At 39.0% G+C, this 18,375-nt stretch overlaps 1 protein-coding gene across 14 annotated transcripts in view; it reads left to right on the top strand.

Moving 5' to 3' along the window:
- LOC114479121 (rho GTPase-activating protein 12-like) overlaps positions 1-18,375 on the top strand; it is a 59,764-nt gene that overhangs the window by 11,506 nt on the left and 29,883 nt on the right. For all 14 annotated transcript variants that reach the window (XM_028472608.1, XM_028472617.1, XM_028472614.1 and 11 more), the window contains exon 2: positions 889-1,654. In XM_028472608.1, coding sequence (XP_028328409.1) covers positions 953-1,654 — 702 coding nt within the window. In that variant the 5' untranslated portion in view covers positions 889-952. The remainder of the gene's footprint in view (positions 1-888; positions 1,655-18,375) is intronic.

Genomic DNA, 18,375 nt, shown 5'->3' with positions numbered 1-18,375 from the left:
ACAAACTTGTCTAGCTCGGTTTGATTAAATGATGTTTTTTTTGTCCTGGCTCAGTCTATCCTAGGACATGTTAGTTTAGCTGTTTGTTATGATTTAAGTGCTAATTGTTATGACGTATTGAGCTATATTGAATAGATTTACCCAATCACACTGTTGGATGTTGCCTTCATCATGCTTAACTGTTAAAATTGTTTAGGACACACGCACCTAAAATCAATGTCTTTGGTTTATTCCCCTTAAACTGAAGTTTAATTTGCACATTTAGTACTTTATGCTTGGCTCCTATTCCATGTTTAATGTTGACTTTAAGTGAGTTCAGAGCGTCTTTCAAAGGCAGCATCTTCAAAGCTCAGGTTCGAAGGGTGTGATAAGCCTTGCCTCATGTTGTAAGACCTTGTGTGTATTCATGTGACCTCAACAGGAAACTATGTGTGTGACTTGACTAATCTCTTGCTTGAGTCGCAACATGGCATCATGCCAGCACACTTCAATTAACGCTCTACGTTGACAGAGGGACGAGTCAGGGTGAGATGGAAACTCCGAGATGGACAGAGTGCGAGAAGCTGTGTGACTCATAAATGCAACTCTCTCTCCTTCAGTGTCATAATGTTAAGCTTGATAGCACACAGGTTTTGACGAGTAAATCTCATCAGGTGGTATCTTTTTCTCCAGTTCTGATAAAGCAAACAATGTTGATTTCTGTTATCTTATGTTGTCACTGTTTTTCAGATTCATCCAAACAAAACAATTGCGTGTGTTTATTAATTCATTAATATTTTCTGAAAGCTGAACTATTAGGTGCAAATATGATATTCTGGTGTGTTTATTTACAACAGACTACAAGTTTTTGACTGATATCCAAGCTTGAATTATTTATTTTTTCCCCAGGTATTCCCCGGTGATGATTGCTTTCTGCTTGCTGTGAGCTGTCTGGGGGACCCTTGGAGGCACAATGGCTGAATTGCCCATTGCTCCGGGCCAGGTGTACGTAGAGGTGGATTACGACTATGAGTACAAAAACAAGGACCGCCTCATCACCATCCGGCAGGGAGAATGCTACATGTTGGTCAAGAAAACCAACGAGGACTGGTGGCAGGTTAAAAGAGAAGAAGGAACTAAAGCGTTTTATGTCCCGGCTCAGTATGTTAGAGAAGTCCGCAAAGCCCTCATGCCCCCTCCAAAAGCCCTTGGACATGTTCCAGCCTCTACTGGTAATAATACGTCTCCACAAAGTGGGAGCGCACTATGGGTAAAACCGACCACTTTGGACCTAGGACCCCATGATCGGCCTACTGAGAACTCGCACAGACACGACTCTAGCTATCGACGCTCTCCTTCAGCACAAACTGCTACGTCGGGTCACTTTAGTCCCCCCAGTCATCGCAGAGATAGTAACCACCATCACGGCCCAGCAAGTCCCACTGAGCACGACAGAGCTTTGGCTGATATCCTTGTTCAAGGGGGTGTCGCCGTGCTCCCACATAAAGAGGGTTCTGGGACACTGCCTCGTACCCGAGCCCGATCTCCAGAGAGGGTCAGGGGCCCTCTGGACCTGGACAGCACTCAGCATTGTGACTCTGCAGGGGAAGAGAGGCGCACCAATGACTCTGAGTCAGGAGACGAACTAAGCAGCTCTTCTACTGAACACCTACAGGTAAATTCAAAGCTTACTTTTTGCTTATTAGTACTTTACTTGTTTCAGTTGTCATTTAATGTCTGTTTGAAAGTTGGAGCATTTTTTACCTTAAAGCCTGTGATTATCAGTTAAAATTGTAGCTGCAAAATACTATTTAAAGGAAAGAGAAAACTTGCTGGATCGCTTCATGAAGGAACTTCATGCTGTTATTTTTCCTGTTAAATCACTGTTGGTATTTGTAGAAAGCCTAACAACTTGAACTGTTCTTTGAATTTTGTCACCTTTTATTACTCATGGAGCTATTTGAAATGAGGTTGAGATGTGTGAAATAGGGCTGGGCGATAGGGACCAAAACTTTTGGCTTTTTCTCCTCTAAGGGACAGCACATGTGAGTGAGTTCTGAAGTATGGCTTGTTTAGGGGTTGGTCTGAGTCAGGACGCATTCAGTGATCTAATTGTGTTTTCCATGCTGTTCTGAGAAGTAGTGATAGAAACGACTTCTAAAACGAGTATTTTAATAGAAAATAAGCTATAAAATAAAAATATGTTATAGGTGATATTGTAATTTTCTACATGGGCAAAATAGAAATCTTGATGTATCTTGACTCGATATATTGCCCAGGCCTCGTGTGAAGTATACGTTTTGACATAAATGCCTCTTCAGGTTAGGCATCTGTCATCTTATGATGGCTCATACAATGGTGATCATTTCTTGCTTTAAAGTCAAATCAGAAGAGAATAGGGATGTAATGATTAATCGTAAGGCAGTTAAAAATCGATTCATAGGTCTCACGGTTGATATCGATTTTCTGAAAATTGAATCACAGTACTTTTTTTAACCAGCAGAGGGCGCTATCCGGAAGTGTAGGCGGCGGGCGGAGTCTGCTAATACTTTCTTTCTGGCTGCCTTCTACTCTTAAATATGTTAATAAATGATTCATTGCCCCTTTAGCACCAAAGAATATCTGTAATATTACTTGAATATCTGTAAAAGTAACGCTTTTCTATTAGCTCTGTCTGCTAGCATAGCTTCTCTTCTTCACTGCAAGATATCTGCATGCCAACCGACCACTGTGTTACCAGCGCCCTCTGCTGGTCCAAACAAATATGACGTAAATCAGTGCAATCGTTTTTTTTTTTTTAAAGTCCAATTGTTAAGGCACAAAATACATTTTCAGTTGCACTTTTAAAAGAAAAATAACTATTATGCAGTTTTTCATTGTTTATTATAGAACCAGAATTTAAATTAATAGGCTTCATTTTCATTTGTATTATTCCTTTATTTATTTCATTCAAGATTTATTTTTAGTTAAATTGCATTGTTTTGAATAGTTTATCAAGGAATTCTTTTGACAATGAAAAATAAAAGGAAAATAGTACAGCATTTTCTAGTTTTTTTCCCAAAAAAAAAAAAAATTGTCTCCAGTCTCATTTTGTAAAATAAATCGTGAGAGAATCGTATCGTGAACCCAGTATCGTGAATCGAATCGTATCGGGAGTTGAGTGAATCGTTACATCCCTAGAAGAGAATGAACTCTGTGTATGTAAAGGCAGCTCAGGCTGATTCAAAGTTCAAGACGCTGTAAAACTGTCAACATTTATAGAGTATCAGGATTCTCACCAGGAATTTTTCACAGCATGGGGGTGGTGTTGCCGTTATTCGAAAATTTTGAAATGTATAACTCTTTGAGGGACAAAATTAGTGAAGTAAATCTAAAGTTGTTTTTTTAATCTTTGTTACTGCCTTACTTTTAGGAGTGTGCCATCTAAGGGACCTCGACCTCGCGATTCAATTGAGGGTGCTACGATTCGATTAATCAACGATTATTACGATATTAATGATTATCACAATTTTTTATGGATCTTTTGGTTTGTTCCTCACTTTGTCGCTGTTTCAGACTATTAAACAAGGGATGTCAGTATTTATTCATTAAAGTAACCAAACTAATGTATCGCTATTATGTTTATTATATCAAATCACCAAATCCAACAGTAACCATATTACAAAAGAAATACATATATATATAAAAATAACTAAAATATTAGCTTGTTCAGCTAGTTAGATCTGATCTAACACAAAAACGTATTCAGTAGAAATAAAGACTTCTAAACAAAACTTAAATGAGCAGCATGAATCCCACAAGACACAACATTTTTTTGTGCACAATCAAAGCAGCTTTAAAAACATATAAAACCTACAACATCAGCTCTCATAACACTTGGCGAATTTCAGTTTTCAAAAAAAGGTGGATGGATAAAAGAACACAATTAATTATTAATGCTGGGGACTGTTAGTGCTGAGACAAATGTGCAGGTACTCATCATCATTGCTATCTTCACTTTTATAGTATTGTGTACGAAAATGAGCTGGTCAACATGCTTCCATTCACTGTGCTCTGCTGTGCAGTAATTAATTAAATTAATTAATTAATTAATTAATTAAATCGGGGCTTTCGCCTTTAATTGGCCATGTAATGTTAGTACATTATTGGAATTTGTCTTCTGCACTTAACCCATCCCTGAGGAGCAGTCGGCAGCCATTTTGCGGCGCCTGGGGAGCAGTTCGGGGTTAAGGGACTTGCTCAACATCCCACAGTGATTACAAGCCCAGCGTCCTTAACCACTAGGCCACCACTCCCCTACGTAATACAGCAGTACGTGTTTCTAGACAGGTTGGGTCGGGTTGGGTGGGAGGCCGACATCAACACCGACCCCACCAACTGTCGTGGTCTGGTCGCTGTGTCAGGGTGCACTGAGGACAGTCCGTGCCGGGGGGTGAGGGGGCTCCATCCCTGCCGTAGAGCGGAGAGGGCTCAGCGAGGTAACGCTGTCCATCGACCCGGTAAGCGGCGAGTTGGGAACGGGGTGGTGCCTCCATGTCCGGACTGTCCGCACTCCTCAAACCAAAATACATGGACAGTTATTATAGTTACATAAGCAAAGGATGCACACAGGCAGCATCGGGGGCAGCTAAAGGGCTGCAGGGGTCCTCAGGTAAAGACAGGAGCGTCCGAGCCAATCGCCTGTATTAAATAGATGGTGAGGCTGATGAATGTGTTTCTGGGTTATGCAGATTAAAAAGAGCATTGAAATAACCTGTGCACACTTGGAAGTCCCTTTTGTGTCCAAGTGTGCAAAAATTGTTACAACGGTACCGATTAAAAAAGGAAAAAATAACAGAAAATCCCCCCTACGTTGCTGAAAACTGAATGTAGGGGGCCACATTGTTTCGTAGGGGAGCAAAATGACAACGTCGGGAGCCCCTATGATCAACAGGGCAGGCAAGAACCCTCAGTATCTTATCAGTTAACTCTTTAAACGTAGTTGTCGTTTTCACCAAGGTGGATAGAAAAAACATTTAGAGAAAACGTCATATACATACGTAACTACTTACCCATTGTGTTGTTTGAAAGGTTATCTGTGAGTAAGCATATAAAGAGCTCATAAACCTTCTGAGAGCAGCCTGGCCCACAATTGATCCTTTTCCTTCCTAAATCATTTTATGCCATTTAAATAGCAGGACAAAGGTCAATGTTGTCAGGTTTGTTACGTTTATTTGTGCAAACTGTACAAAATTGTGTGCCCCTCCCTTGTATACTATCACATATTACTTACAACACATTTGAAATATCACCAACATCAACAAGCATGCATATTGTTGTTGATTTTTAAGGTTAGGGTTAGCACATGAATAACAGTCACTACTGCAGTTGCAGATAAAACCTAATATCCTATTAGTTATTTGATGTGTTTATTGAATTAATAATCCCAAGTCAAACAGGCATGCTTAGAAAACAAAGGCTGCCAAATGTAAGCATTTACAGTAAATGCTCATGAATACTTTTACATCTGTTTACTAATCTTAACCACTACTGAACCCAAGAAATTATTCTTGTATCATTGATTCTAAATCCAGGTTCATCCACTGTTTACAAGTGCTTACGTTACTAGTCCTAATTCATGATGAGTTAAATACCGTACTGTGACCTCCAAAGCGTTAATGTATAACTGCTCTAATTCTACTTGCTTTAGTTTATTAATTTTTTATTTTTTTTACATGTTTGGTTTTACTTTTCTGAGCATCAATAAAACAATAATTGTTTGTGTTCTGAGATGTTTTGTGACCCCAAGCAAGCTGTTGTTTTGTTTCGTCTGACATAGTTTGCTGATTGACTACTGTCACATGATGAGATGAGAAAATGGTCAAACAGATATTTATTTGTTATTACTAGGATATTTGTTTTAGTGTAAATAATCCAACAAAAGTCAATTTCAGTGAGCTCTGGTGCACATTAATGCGATTTATTATTGTTACCACGGCAAGACATGACAGTTCTTATTATGGACGTTCACATTGGCTTATCAGCCAGTATTCTCTTGTTAGAAATGTTGCTTTTCCAAATGACAAATCACTTGGTAAGTCTTCAACCCTGTGTACCTTGAAGCTTCTGGCAACAACGAGTATTGTATTGCTTTAGCAAAAACAGATGCTTTCCCCTGGCTGTCAATATCTCAGATTCCTTTTTTAATTTTCCACTTCACTGAACTATCTCATCTATTGTTATGTTTTTAGTTTTTTTCTTCCTTCAAATAGTTTCTATTCCTCCAGGATAATATAATCTATCAGTACCACTGAGAAACATTGAATTAGATAAATGCTTTGTGCAATTACCTTAAATGATTTTTTGGAAATATTAACCCAGAGAGGTTTACGGCAGGAAAGATTAGTTTTGACCTGCTGTATAATAAGCTTGTCATAATCTGTCATCTTGAAATTAAATATCTAAAAACATTTAATTTAATTTAATTTAGTTTGGCTTGTAGTTTGTAACAACGTACCGGTATTTAGGGTCTCATGATTGTTGTTACACCACAATACAGAATTAAATGATCAGGTTTCTTCAATAACCATTACAGTGATGATATACCCTAAATATGTGCTTTTTACCTACATTGCATTACAAATGATAAACTCTTTATAAAGCCAAAGATGATGAATAGGCAGGACAGGTTTGTGAATTGATAAGAATTGACAGGAATGACAAAATAAATAGATACCTCACAAAAAACCAACCCACAGCTAGTGTTTGAGTTTCTTTCTACATCTAGCCCGTATACTTAGGCCTAAGATAGTTTTTTGCGAGACTTGTGAACCAACACCCATTTTCAGCTAATAAAAGTTTTTTCAAAAATCTAATTCAAAAGGTGTTTCCTGCCACTTCTTTGCTTCTGCCTCAAGTATCTCTTTTGAACATTTGGCACTTAAAAGGTACCAACTACCTTGACTTCCAGCTTTTGATTATCACATCATAAAGCTCACTTAGCCCCGCCAGACATCCAGTAATTCTTGATGGCAGCCTGCAATCATCTAAAAACGGCCGACCCCCACTGGGGATGATTGATTAGGGGACCCAGTTGCTCGTTTGTTTCTTTGATTAGTCAGTGTAGCAGAATGTTGAATTTGCATATATCTATCTCAATACGGTTTCATTTTTGGTGTAACATTATTTAATCGGGCGGTTGAACTCCCACCCCCATCTCTTTGTGCCTTCCAAAAACAAGCCATGTTTTACAGGCATTCATATATAGATCTATTCCTGCGCTAGAAAATAAATCTTCATTTACGTATTTGGCCAGGCCATCTGTGCTGCTGTTAATTCTTTTTCTGCCTATTAAAAAGGATTGATATAGCACAATATGTGGAGGGATCACTATTCTTTCATGAAAAGATTTGAGTGGCAGATGCCTGTAGATTGATGGTTCCAATCTGTAAGCTTGTAAAATGTAGCAATAGCTTGAATTTCTAGCTGTTGAGCAGCTTAACCTATTTCCCCCCCTAATTAGTGGTTGCTGAGCTACAACAGCTCCACACAACGCTTGGGTGTTAAAATAATCAAGTTGCATTACAGTATATTTACTCTGACACAATGAACTTGCTTCTTCACATCAGCTGAACATTGTTGTGTTCTTATCTGAACCTTTGTTGTATTTATATGTTTTTAACCTTATCTTACTCTGTGGCGCTTCCTGCCAGATTGTTCTTGGATTACTGGTGACCTTCTGACACAGACCCTCTTCTTTATATCTGGGTCAGTCAACTAGATGATTGTGAGCACAATCATTGTGTTCATTAAAGCTGCAAGGCAAACACAATTAAATGCTATGTTGTTAACTGCATTTCAAAGATAGTAGAAAACAGTAAGTTATCTTGAGTAATAGTCATTGCAGCTTTCCTAAAAAGTCTTATAGAAGTGTTAAACTACTGTAAAATGTGGGGCTGTTGTAGAGCAAGAGATCACATAACATCTCTCTGCTCCGGGGTATCAGGGGTATCAAACTAATTTTACTTCAGGGCCCAAATACGGAGCAGTTTATCTTAAGTGGGCTACAGATTTTAGGTGGGAAAATTTGTTATTTAGTTATTGTGCTCTGGTTTACATTTCAAGATATAAATGAATGATAAAATATGTATGGCACTGATAATATCAAAGCAATAAGTGACAGGATCTTTACTCTCAGAGTGCTTTCACACATATAGTCCGGTGGACTCGGTGCGATTGAGGCGGTGAATCTGCAACATTGTTGCATTTTAATTTGGTCCGATCCGCTTTCACACATTCTATTTGCCAAGCGCACCGAGACCTACATTTTTCAGAGGACCAGACAGAGTTTGCTTGTTTGCTCCGCACCAGAGTTTCAGTGACCTTTCACATATTGCAGAAAGACCGTAGTATCCCAGGAAGCGAAGCATGGTGCGGAGTAGGGGTGGGCAATATGGGAAAAATATCATATCACGATTTTTTCTTTGTGAAATCACGATCACGATTTTTTTTCATTCAAATCATTTAGACTATTTTAAAGTTATTTACCAATAAAACAAACCAAATCACCAACTTAAAACCATCACCCTAAATGGAAAAAAGGAATAAAAGGTAATTTAGGACAAGGTAATTATCTTTTTTTTTTTTTTTTTTTAATAGTATGTAAGCACTTCATCAAACTGGTTCCTAATACAATTAACATCAAACAAAAAGGCTGACAAGTTATTTTAGTCACAGTCTTTTTACTTTGTTTAACTGTAGTGGTGTAGCATTAGCATTAGCAACACTTGCTACATGACAAGGCAGCAGATCATAGTGATTTATATTTGTTATTGAGGTAACACACTCATATTAAAAAAATTCTACTTTAAGCAGTGTTTGAACCCCTCATTTCACACAGTTTAGACAATCATATTCTTTACTAGATAAAACGTTACTGCTTTGGTTACATTAGGCCTGGATGATATGGACCAATATTCATATCTCTATATTTTTCCTCAAAATGGCAATAGGTGATCTAAACTCCATTTATTACTATTTTTTTCAATAGTATTACAAGAAAAACAATAATGGGTCAAAGTCAGTGGGGAAAAATGCCACAAAGACCTTTTTATTAATCACTAGCAGCACAATAACAACATTTTGTCACTTTTGACTTTTTCCTTCATTAAGGCTGAAATGTGATTAAATTATGTAGTGTTGCTTTTTTCAGGGCAGCTCTGAGTTGATGAAAGTAGTTATTACATCACATTCAGGACACTGTCTCTTTAAGAATATGTAAACAGCCCTGTTAGTGACAGCAGCAGCAGATCTCTGCTACAGTGCAGCAACAGAGTTAGTTAGAGAAGAGAAAGACATGCAGTGTTTTCTCAAACATATTACAGTGCTTCAACACCCGTTTATGCGCTTAATAATGTCTGTTATGCTTGACATGCTGAGTAGCAAATAGTGTTATTTGGCAGAGAAAAAAAACATTGGATGTTCTGTGTATGGACGACAGACATATGACGCAGACACGGCACCGCAATGATTAAAATGTGAATTACAAACGGTTCTATGATCTCCGTGATTTGGGAGGTCGTTGTCATGTTGAAATCCTTAACGATCTAATATCGTCATATTGCACAAACTTAGTACGAAGCAAAGAGGCATGTGTGAAAGCACCCTGAATTTATTTGATTTTGTGACCCATTTTTATGTAATTTGGGAAAAATTCAGGGTTGAGATGAAAAATGACTGCCTACATGTGATTTAAACATGGGGAAAATGTGAGCCCTGCTAATATTGTAGAGTTTCATAGATTTCTACAACTGAATTAGTTGGTAATTGACACACTGATTCATGGTTTCTAACTTTTTTGCTCTCTGCTGTGGGCCAAATTGGATGCTCTAAAAGGCTGGATTTGGCACCCGGGCCTTGAGTTTGACACGTATGTTGTAGATGATTTATATAATTTCTATTATGATAATAATGTTGAAGTAAAAATATTTTCTTTTGGTTTTTTTAAACATAGTTTCATGTAGTTTGTGAGAGCAGAAATGGGCGTACATTTGTGAGGAACTATTTCTTCTTCAAGTTTTCTGCACCAACAGTTCTAGATTTTTAATAGGCACCTTCATGTTAATCATTACAACAACATAATTAAACTAGTACAGCTACAAGTCATACATTAAAGCTAGATTTCCTTTTCTGGCGAACAGCAGACTGTTTTTACTTTGTTTAAACAGTGGATATAAAAAGTCTACACACCCCTGTTCAAATGCCAGGGTTTTGTGATGTAAAAAAAATGACACCAAGATAAATAATTTCACAACTTTTTCCACCTTTAATGTGACCCGTACAATGCAAATGAAAAACAAACTGCAACCTTTAAAGGGGAAAAATAAAAAATAAAAAACTTAGGATAACCTAGTTGCATAATTATGCACACCCTTAAAATAATACTTTGTTGCAGCACCTTTGGCTTTTATTACAGCACTCTTTTTGGGTAAGTCTTTCAGTGTGGCACATCTTGATGAGGCAATATTAGCTTCTTTACAAAACTGCTCCAAATCTGACAAATTGCGAGGGCATTTCCTGTGCATTGCTCTCCTCAGATCACCCCACAGATGTTCAATCAGATTCAGGTCTGGACTCTGGCTGAGCCATTCCAAAACCTCAATCTTATTCTGTTGAAGCCATTGTTTTGTTTATTTGGCTGTGTGCTTAGGGTCATTGTCGTGTTGTAAAATAAAGTTAATCTTCATCTTCAGCTTTCTAACAGAACTCGAAGGATTTGTGCCAACACTGCCTGGTATTTGGAACTGTTCATAATTCTCTCCACCTTGACTAAGGCCCCACTTCCAGCTGAAGAAAAACAGCCCCAAAGCATGATGCTGCCACCACCATGCTTCACTGTAGGTATGGTGTTCTTTTGGTGATGAGCAGTGGTGTTTTTTCGCCAAATAAACCTTTTGGAATTATGGCCAAAAAGTTCAACCTTAGTTTCATCGGACCATAACACATTTTCCCACATGCGTTTGGGAGACTTCAAATGTGTTTTTGCAAAGTGAAGCCAGGCTTGGATGTTTTACTTCGTAAGATAAGGCTTCTGTCTTGCCACCCTACCCCATAGCTCAGACATATGAAGAAGACGGGAGACTGTTGTCACATGGCCAGAAATTCCTGCAGCTCCTTCAACGAGGCTGTCCGCCTCTTGGCAGCCTCCCTCACCAGTTTTCTTCTGGTCTTGTCATCAATTTCGGACAGACGTCCTGTTCTTGGTAAAGTCACTGTTGTGCTATATTTTCTCCACTTGATGATGACTTTCTTCACTGTGTTCCATGTTATATTTAATTCCTTGGAAATGCTTTTGTACCCTTCACCTGACTGATATCTTTGAACAATGAGAGCCTTCTGATGCTTTGGAAGCTCTCTGCAGACCATGGCTTGTGCTGGATGATGTGGCTACAAAAATGTCAGGAAAAGCCTACTAGAACAGCTGAACTTTATTTGGGGTTAATCAGAGGCGCTTTAAATGGTGACAGGTGTCTGCTGACTCCAATTTAACATACGTTTGGATGTAATTGATTAAATCCAAACACAGCCCCGTCCCCAGTTATAAGAGGGTTTGCACACTTTTGCAGCCTCGTTCTCTCAGTTTTTTATTTTTACTTCACCTCCCTGAAAGGTTTCAGTTTGTTTTCAATTGCATTGTACAGGTTAAAGGTCATATTAAAGGTGGAAAAAAGTTGTGAAATAATTTATCTTGGTGTCATTTTTTTACATCACAAAAACCTGGCATTTGAACAGGGGTGTGTAGACTTTTTATATCCAATGTATTTGAGCATCTCTAATGTTTTTGAGTATCGTGTTAACTTCTTTTGCTGCTTAATAAGGCATCTCTTGGTTAAGAAACCCAAGTTTGCCAAAAAAAAGTTTATTTTGTGGTGCCGTTTCTTTACTGAGGTTCACACAAACCCATTTGAAAAAGTTTTACTAGGGCTGGGCAAAAAATCGAATTAGTGAATTTGTAGACGATTTTTAGTTTTGCCAATTCGAGTAAAAAAAAAAAAAAAAATAAAAATTTTTTTAAATTTTTTTTCTCCCCCCTTACAGTTTTTTTTGGACTTTTTCACATTCTGTCCTTGTGGGCTACCGTAGCGCGATGTGAGCCAGCCCCCTTTTTGTTTACATTTGTTTACCCTTTGAGTAGGCTTAATGTCTGCTACAGGAATGTTTAATTTTTTTATACGCGCTATGCTGAGATGCTATGGGATGAGTTTATTATTTTTTTAATTGTAATGTTATATGTAATGTTATATGTAGTTATTTGATTTCTTAATTAGAAAATTTAAGCTACTGTGAAGCTACTGTTGCACTTTTGCTTAAACCTGAGTTAAAGCTTGAAATAGTTAAATGACAGAGCCTCATTTACTTTTGATTTTGGGATTGTTCTATGCATTTTAACTCTTGAGGACAATCACAGCAATACAGCTACACTTTTGACAATATGTCTGATGTTTGCGGTCCTTTTTAATTGCATTGAAAAAATAAATCGAAACTCAAATTTTTCTTTAAAAAATCTGAGATTTTTTTTAGGCAAAATCTCCCAGCCCTACTAGGGGGACAAAACTATCTTTCTGTGGAAAAGGATTGTCTTAATACAGGATTAATGACTCTGAACTATAGCCAATGGTTTTTCCACTTCATCTCACAAACTGTGATGTATTTTGGGCCTAACTTCAAATTGACACAAATGTCTTATCTCAAGAATATCCACAGTGCAACCTGAGGTGATTTAGGAGGAATACAAGCCAGTCTCTCTCTCTCTCAGGAGTGCACTACAGTCTGTGGCAGTGTCAGTTTGTGGACTCATCACCAGTGCTATGAAGCAGCTCTCAAGGGTTTGGTAGCACTGCTTTGTGCTGCTCTCTGCCTGGAACACACACAAAGCTTCTGGCGGTCTGGCCATTGCAGTATTTTTGGCTGTTGTGTAACAGAGCTGCGGCTAGGCCAGATTTGACACCTTAACTTAGTGCCTCCTCTATTTTTGACGGCTTCTTTTTCTGCTTTTTATACAACATAAGGAGCTCACAAAAAGGCAAGTATGGGCAAAAGCTTTTTATCACACAGGCTTCTTTTTCTTTTGATTGAAAACCTGTGTGCATTTGCCGATCAACTCTTATTAACCCACAATTGATGTTTTTTCCCTCTGGGGAACATATTTCATATAAACTGTGGATCCCAGATGCACTCCAAGTACCGTAAATACAGCTGTGAAGATCATATTTCTCTCGTGCATAAATGCTGTTGGTACAGTAGTCCCTAATGGCACAGTGTTCTCGGGCATCATGGTTTACCCTGTTTTAAAACTTGTCTGGCTCTATAGAAGTCAATGGGCTGATGGTTGTTGATACTGGATGCTAACAAAAACTTACGCATGCGCACTTTAAATGTCAGGAAGGTCTGTATCCTGTATATGTCACAGCAAGTTACATTTAGTGGAAGAGCTGTCTTTTTTACTTGTGTTGTTCAGATACCCTTTTTTCTGCCCCAATGCCGATACCCAGTTGCATAGTATTGGCCGATACTGATAAATGCCAATACTGCACATTTGTTTGTTTTTCGGCATGAAAACGCAGCCCCGCTATTGGCTGGGCCAATAGTGATGGCTTGCTTCGGCATGCACTGAATGTGAACACGTAACCATACATGTTTCTGTGATCAGGAGTCAGGGCAGCAGCGAGAGTCAGGATAGAGGAAAACACAAGGGGCTGCATTTAAAGAGAGTTTGATGCTTTAAATGACATCAGCATGTTAATAGTTGGTACTTGCCAATGCCGATGTCAGCCTTTTAGTACCATATCGGGGCCCCTCCCGATACTAGTATCGATGTTGGCACAACATCATTTTTTACCTAGTAATGTCTTTTTGTGACTCCTGAAGGTTCATTACTTTTGCATTTTTATCACTGGCTTAATTCATTTTTGCTCAGATTTGTCAATTGGAAGTTGCTGAGGTTGCACATTTCAGTGTAGAAAATAATTTTAAAACGTCAATATGCAAGTCTTTTTTTTTGATGAAAAGTAAACCAACTTTTTTCTGACCAGCAGTTAATAAGTCAGTCACTGCTTTGACGTGACTAAACGTAACTGAAAGGAGTGTTGAAAAATTCAAAGTAACTCATTGGATCAGTTTAGATCGGGCCAAGGTCATGGCTGCTGAGATATTTTCTGCTCCAGAGCAATGTGTTTTGCCTTCTATAATAGTCCTGTCCGTGAAAGATAGTTGTTTAGTCTGACACATTATTCTGCCCCATTACAACATGAACAGTGTTGATCTGCCATCATTTAAACCATATTCAGAGAAACAACAGTTTTTGATGCTGATTATGGAGGATAATCCAGTGTAAACTGTTACCATGCTCTCTATGAGGTCTTGGATTGTGTGTTTGTGTGTGTGCGTTAGTGTGTATGTCTATATGTAGGCTGAAGGAGGACACTAGTCCTCACTTTATGAAGCTTTTCTTAATCCCTCTGGAAGCCTCAATTGGTTATACACGTGCATGTGTGTGTGTGCGCGTGCCAGCTATTATGTCCACTGCAGCACCCTGTGTTGTGCAGAGCAGCATTAAGAGAGGGCAGGTCAAGCAGTGGCAACAACACAAACTCTCTGTTTATGTAAGACTGTGTGTGTGATCAGAACCGTTGATCTTATGTCAGTGTATGGGAACCCTCAGAGTGAGATGTCAGTCAGGCTGAGTCGGCGAATAGGCAAGGGACGGCTGTGTTTCCATCTTCATCATCACTGTCCCTCTCAACACTTGCTTTAGAGTTATTCTCCTGCTGCTGCTGCTGCTGCTGCAGCACAATCACAGGACAATATGTACCCAGAGGAAAATGAGACGGTAAGACCACTTTTTTATCTGTGCACGCACTGACACCTACAGAAAGCTCACATCAGGCTTTGACTGAAGGAAACGCATATCTTTTGCTGAGTCAGCACACAAATCTGGATGTCTGACTAATGATTTAAAATTTTTCGATACAACTTCTTCACAAAGTTGTACACACTTGCACGACTTGGGAATACACAGATGTGCTTCAAAGTGAAATCAGCTGGTGCCTTTAAATTAAGTTTTTTTTTTTTTTAGTTTAAGTACTAGGGATATAGTTAAAAGTTGTCCTGTCATCATTCACGCTGCATCATATTGGAACTAGTCATGTAATGTAAGGCTGAAGTCATATTTCTAAGGTCTGTCATTCATGCACTGAACGTATGGGAACCTATTGTTCTCCCCAACCCGTCTTTCTCTCTCTCACACACACATACACACAGAGCAGGTAATCTTGCGGCATGTAATGCAGCTGTTTACTCTCTACTCATTCATCAATGTGCCTGCAATGATTTATTAGCCTAATCATGTACCGTCCTTTTGCATCTCCCGTGAATCTTTGGTCCAAACAACTGACGGGAGTTTCAGCTGAATCCTGTGATGCTCAGAGCCAATGATGGCATGGCATGCTACAGGACCACTAAAAGGATGCACTAAGCACATGCCCCGCTTCCTTACATAAGCAGGAGCTACGTAACATTTGTTTAGACAGCTGCTTGGTGGGATGAACTCTTGGCAGCAACGATGATCAGGATGTAATGAAAAGGTGTGGAGGCACTTGTGTTTCAAAATAAAAGCCTCGTAGAATTTTTTACGGGGTACAGTCACTAGATTTCAGTTTAATTTCCGTTTGATAATAAAACTGTGTGAAAAGAAGTTCAATGATTAACATGACCATGACCAAGAGTCAATTGCTGGATTTGTATTACCCTTGGAAATGCAATAAAAACTGTTAATGGAAACACCTGTATTACACTTAAATAGCACTAAAAAGTTTTTATGATTTCATGGAGAGGTATTTCATTTTTTTTTTCACTTGTCTGCACATGCTGTCAAAGGTCAACACAACAAGAAGAGCAGTCATTATGCGACAGCAATGCATGTTTTGTTATTGCAATGAAATAAATTAATTTATTCATCACCAGCCCTCCCTAAGGAAGGGTAAGAAACATTTTATTATAGGGAGGATTTAAAAAGGGAGAGCAGTGTTTCACGTAGGTGGAGGGGGAGGGGAGCAGGGGGGAGAGACTCAAGGCAGGAAATAGAAAGGGTGAGGAAGAATAGATTTTACAATGAGAGTGAGATGTGAAGTAGAACATATTGTGCTTATTATGTTGTGTAATCAAGTCGATCTGGTGACAAGTGTGAAGCTTAGCTATAATGGTGGTGGCTGTGGACAGGGGGAAGGAGTGAGTGGTAATACCTGAAGCAAGTATTTGAAATCATCGTGTCTGAAGTTAAGCCCAGCACGAGTTTTATCCCACATCCCAAGGCGTGCCAGTGCATCGTAGACCATTGTATGTGCAAAAACAGCTACTGAAAACCCAGGAGCCGCCCCGGGCCTGCAGATGCAGCCAGGTCAGCAGAAAGAGTGGGGGCCAAGGAGCCCCAGGCCACCCCCCCACGACAGAGCAGCCCCCTAGACGCCCCTGAGATCCCAGGCCGAGAAGCAGCCACCGCCCCCCACACACACATCAGAGAAAGCCCCAAGGAGCCGAGCACCCAGCGCATCAGTTTGGACCACGGAGCGGAAGGGAGATAGAAACTAATCACCAGTAAAAGTCTAACTACTGTTTATATTTATACTTATGTTTATACTTATTATCATCTTTTCTAGTTGATTGTTTATTGTAGAATGTTTTCAATATTGGAGAGAACACAGTTGACCGAGTCAAATTCCTCGTGTGTACAACATACACTTGGCGAATAAAGCTGATTCTGATTCTGATTCTGATTCTGAAAATCCCAGTAAAACTCCGAAAAACAATCACCAGGAATAAATAGTTGCTCCCTGGTAAAGATAGTAGCTCTAACAACTGGTAAAATGATAAACTTGTGATATTACAGCCTGTACATGCAGTATGGGGAAGCATTTACTCCGCCTCTGGGTCCTAGTGCCTGCCGTCCGGTGAAGCCTGTTCCGTTTACCGAGGTCCGTGTGTTTACTAAGTCCGTGTGTGTCCGTGTGAAAGCCTGCATGTTTTTGCCTCCGTCCATCCACTCTTTTCATTATATCCATGTCTTTTAAGGCTTTTGTTACATAGTGTCGGCTGTAGTCCGGGCCGCCGCCATCTTGGATTATGTCGTCACCAGCGTGTCATCGCCGCAAGTCGGGCAAGCGCAGAATGACTCAAATAACTGTAAGGAGGTCTTATATTAGTCTAATTTCTTTTTAAAGTTGTTTTTTGTGGCTTTAGACTCCAATTACATATTTGTATATAAGATCTTCCCTACAATATAAATAGTTTTACAATATAACTATTTTTTATTGTTTCTGTTTCCACTGTATCCAGAATAATAATAATCTTTCTCAACAAGAACTGTTGATTGATTTGTCACGACTAGTGTTTCCAGGGTTTGAATTTGTTTTATTTAGTTTCACCATGTTATTTCTTGGCAGAAATGCTTTTAAACACTTGCTGTACATTCAGCTGACATAATAATCTTGTTTTCAAATATGTACAATAATTGTGAATTTATCAGTAGCAGTAGTAGTTTCAATGTTTTAGTAAATTTTTTGCAGGCACCTTTTTTCTCCGTCAAATGTATTTAAAAGAAACTAAAATTAAAGAGAGAATGTTATTTAACTGTCGAACCTTGTCATAATTTTATTTATTTATATATTTTTTAAATTTAAAAAAAAATGTTTATGGTCTTTGTCTTGGTCTCGGTCTCGGGCTTGTCTCGGTCTTGGTCTTGACGCGGTCTCGGCTCCCGGAAGTCTTGGTCTTGTCTTGGTCTCGGTGCATTCTGGTCTCGGGCAAGTCTTGGTCTCGGATAGTGTGGTCTTGAACACAACACTAAGTAGTCGAGGAGGAGACATCAGTGTAGTTGGCAAGGAAAGTAGTTGGTTAGCAACATCCCGATCAACAATATTTTAAAATAACTAGTGCAGTTCCCGTAGGAAGTATGTGATGCTATAGGAAAGTGGGAGGTTAAGTAGCTTTTTCATGGATGGCCAAATGAGGTTGTTTGAAGGTGGTACATCAGGGACATTTAGGTTTGTTGTGAAATGTGTTGAGTGATAACTATTGTTTTCATATGTTTTGGCTTTTAGCAAAGACACTGTAGGGAGTTGAACCCCATATATTCCCACTCCAGTTTGTTGTCCTCGCGGATCCAGATTTCCTCAGTCCGAAACAGACTCGGTCCAGACTTGTTTAATGTCATTAATCCACAACAGTCAGTTTAGATGCACACAGAATTTGTAAACTATTTATTAAATGATTTTTTAATGGTATCATTGCGTCCAAACAAATCCGACTTTGCACACCCTTGAACCAAGCAGCAGCCATCTTGAAATCCATAGGTCAATCTGATCT

The sequence above is a fragment of the Gouania willdenowi genome, chromosome 17, assembly GCF_900634775.1.
Source record: "Gouania willdenowi chromosome 17, fGouWil2.1, whole genome shotgun sequence".
In the NCBI taxonomy this organism is placed as follows: Eukaryota; Metazoa; Chordata; class Actinopteri; order Blenniiformes; family Gobiesocidae; genus Gouania; species Gouania willdenowi.
This window is presented reverse-complemented; position numbering and strand designations above follow the sequence as displayed.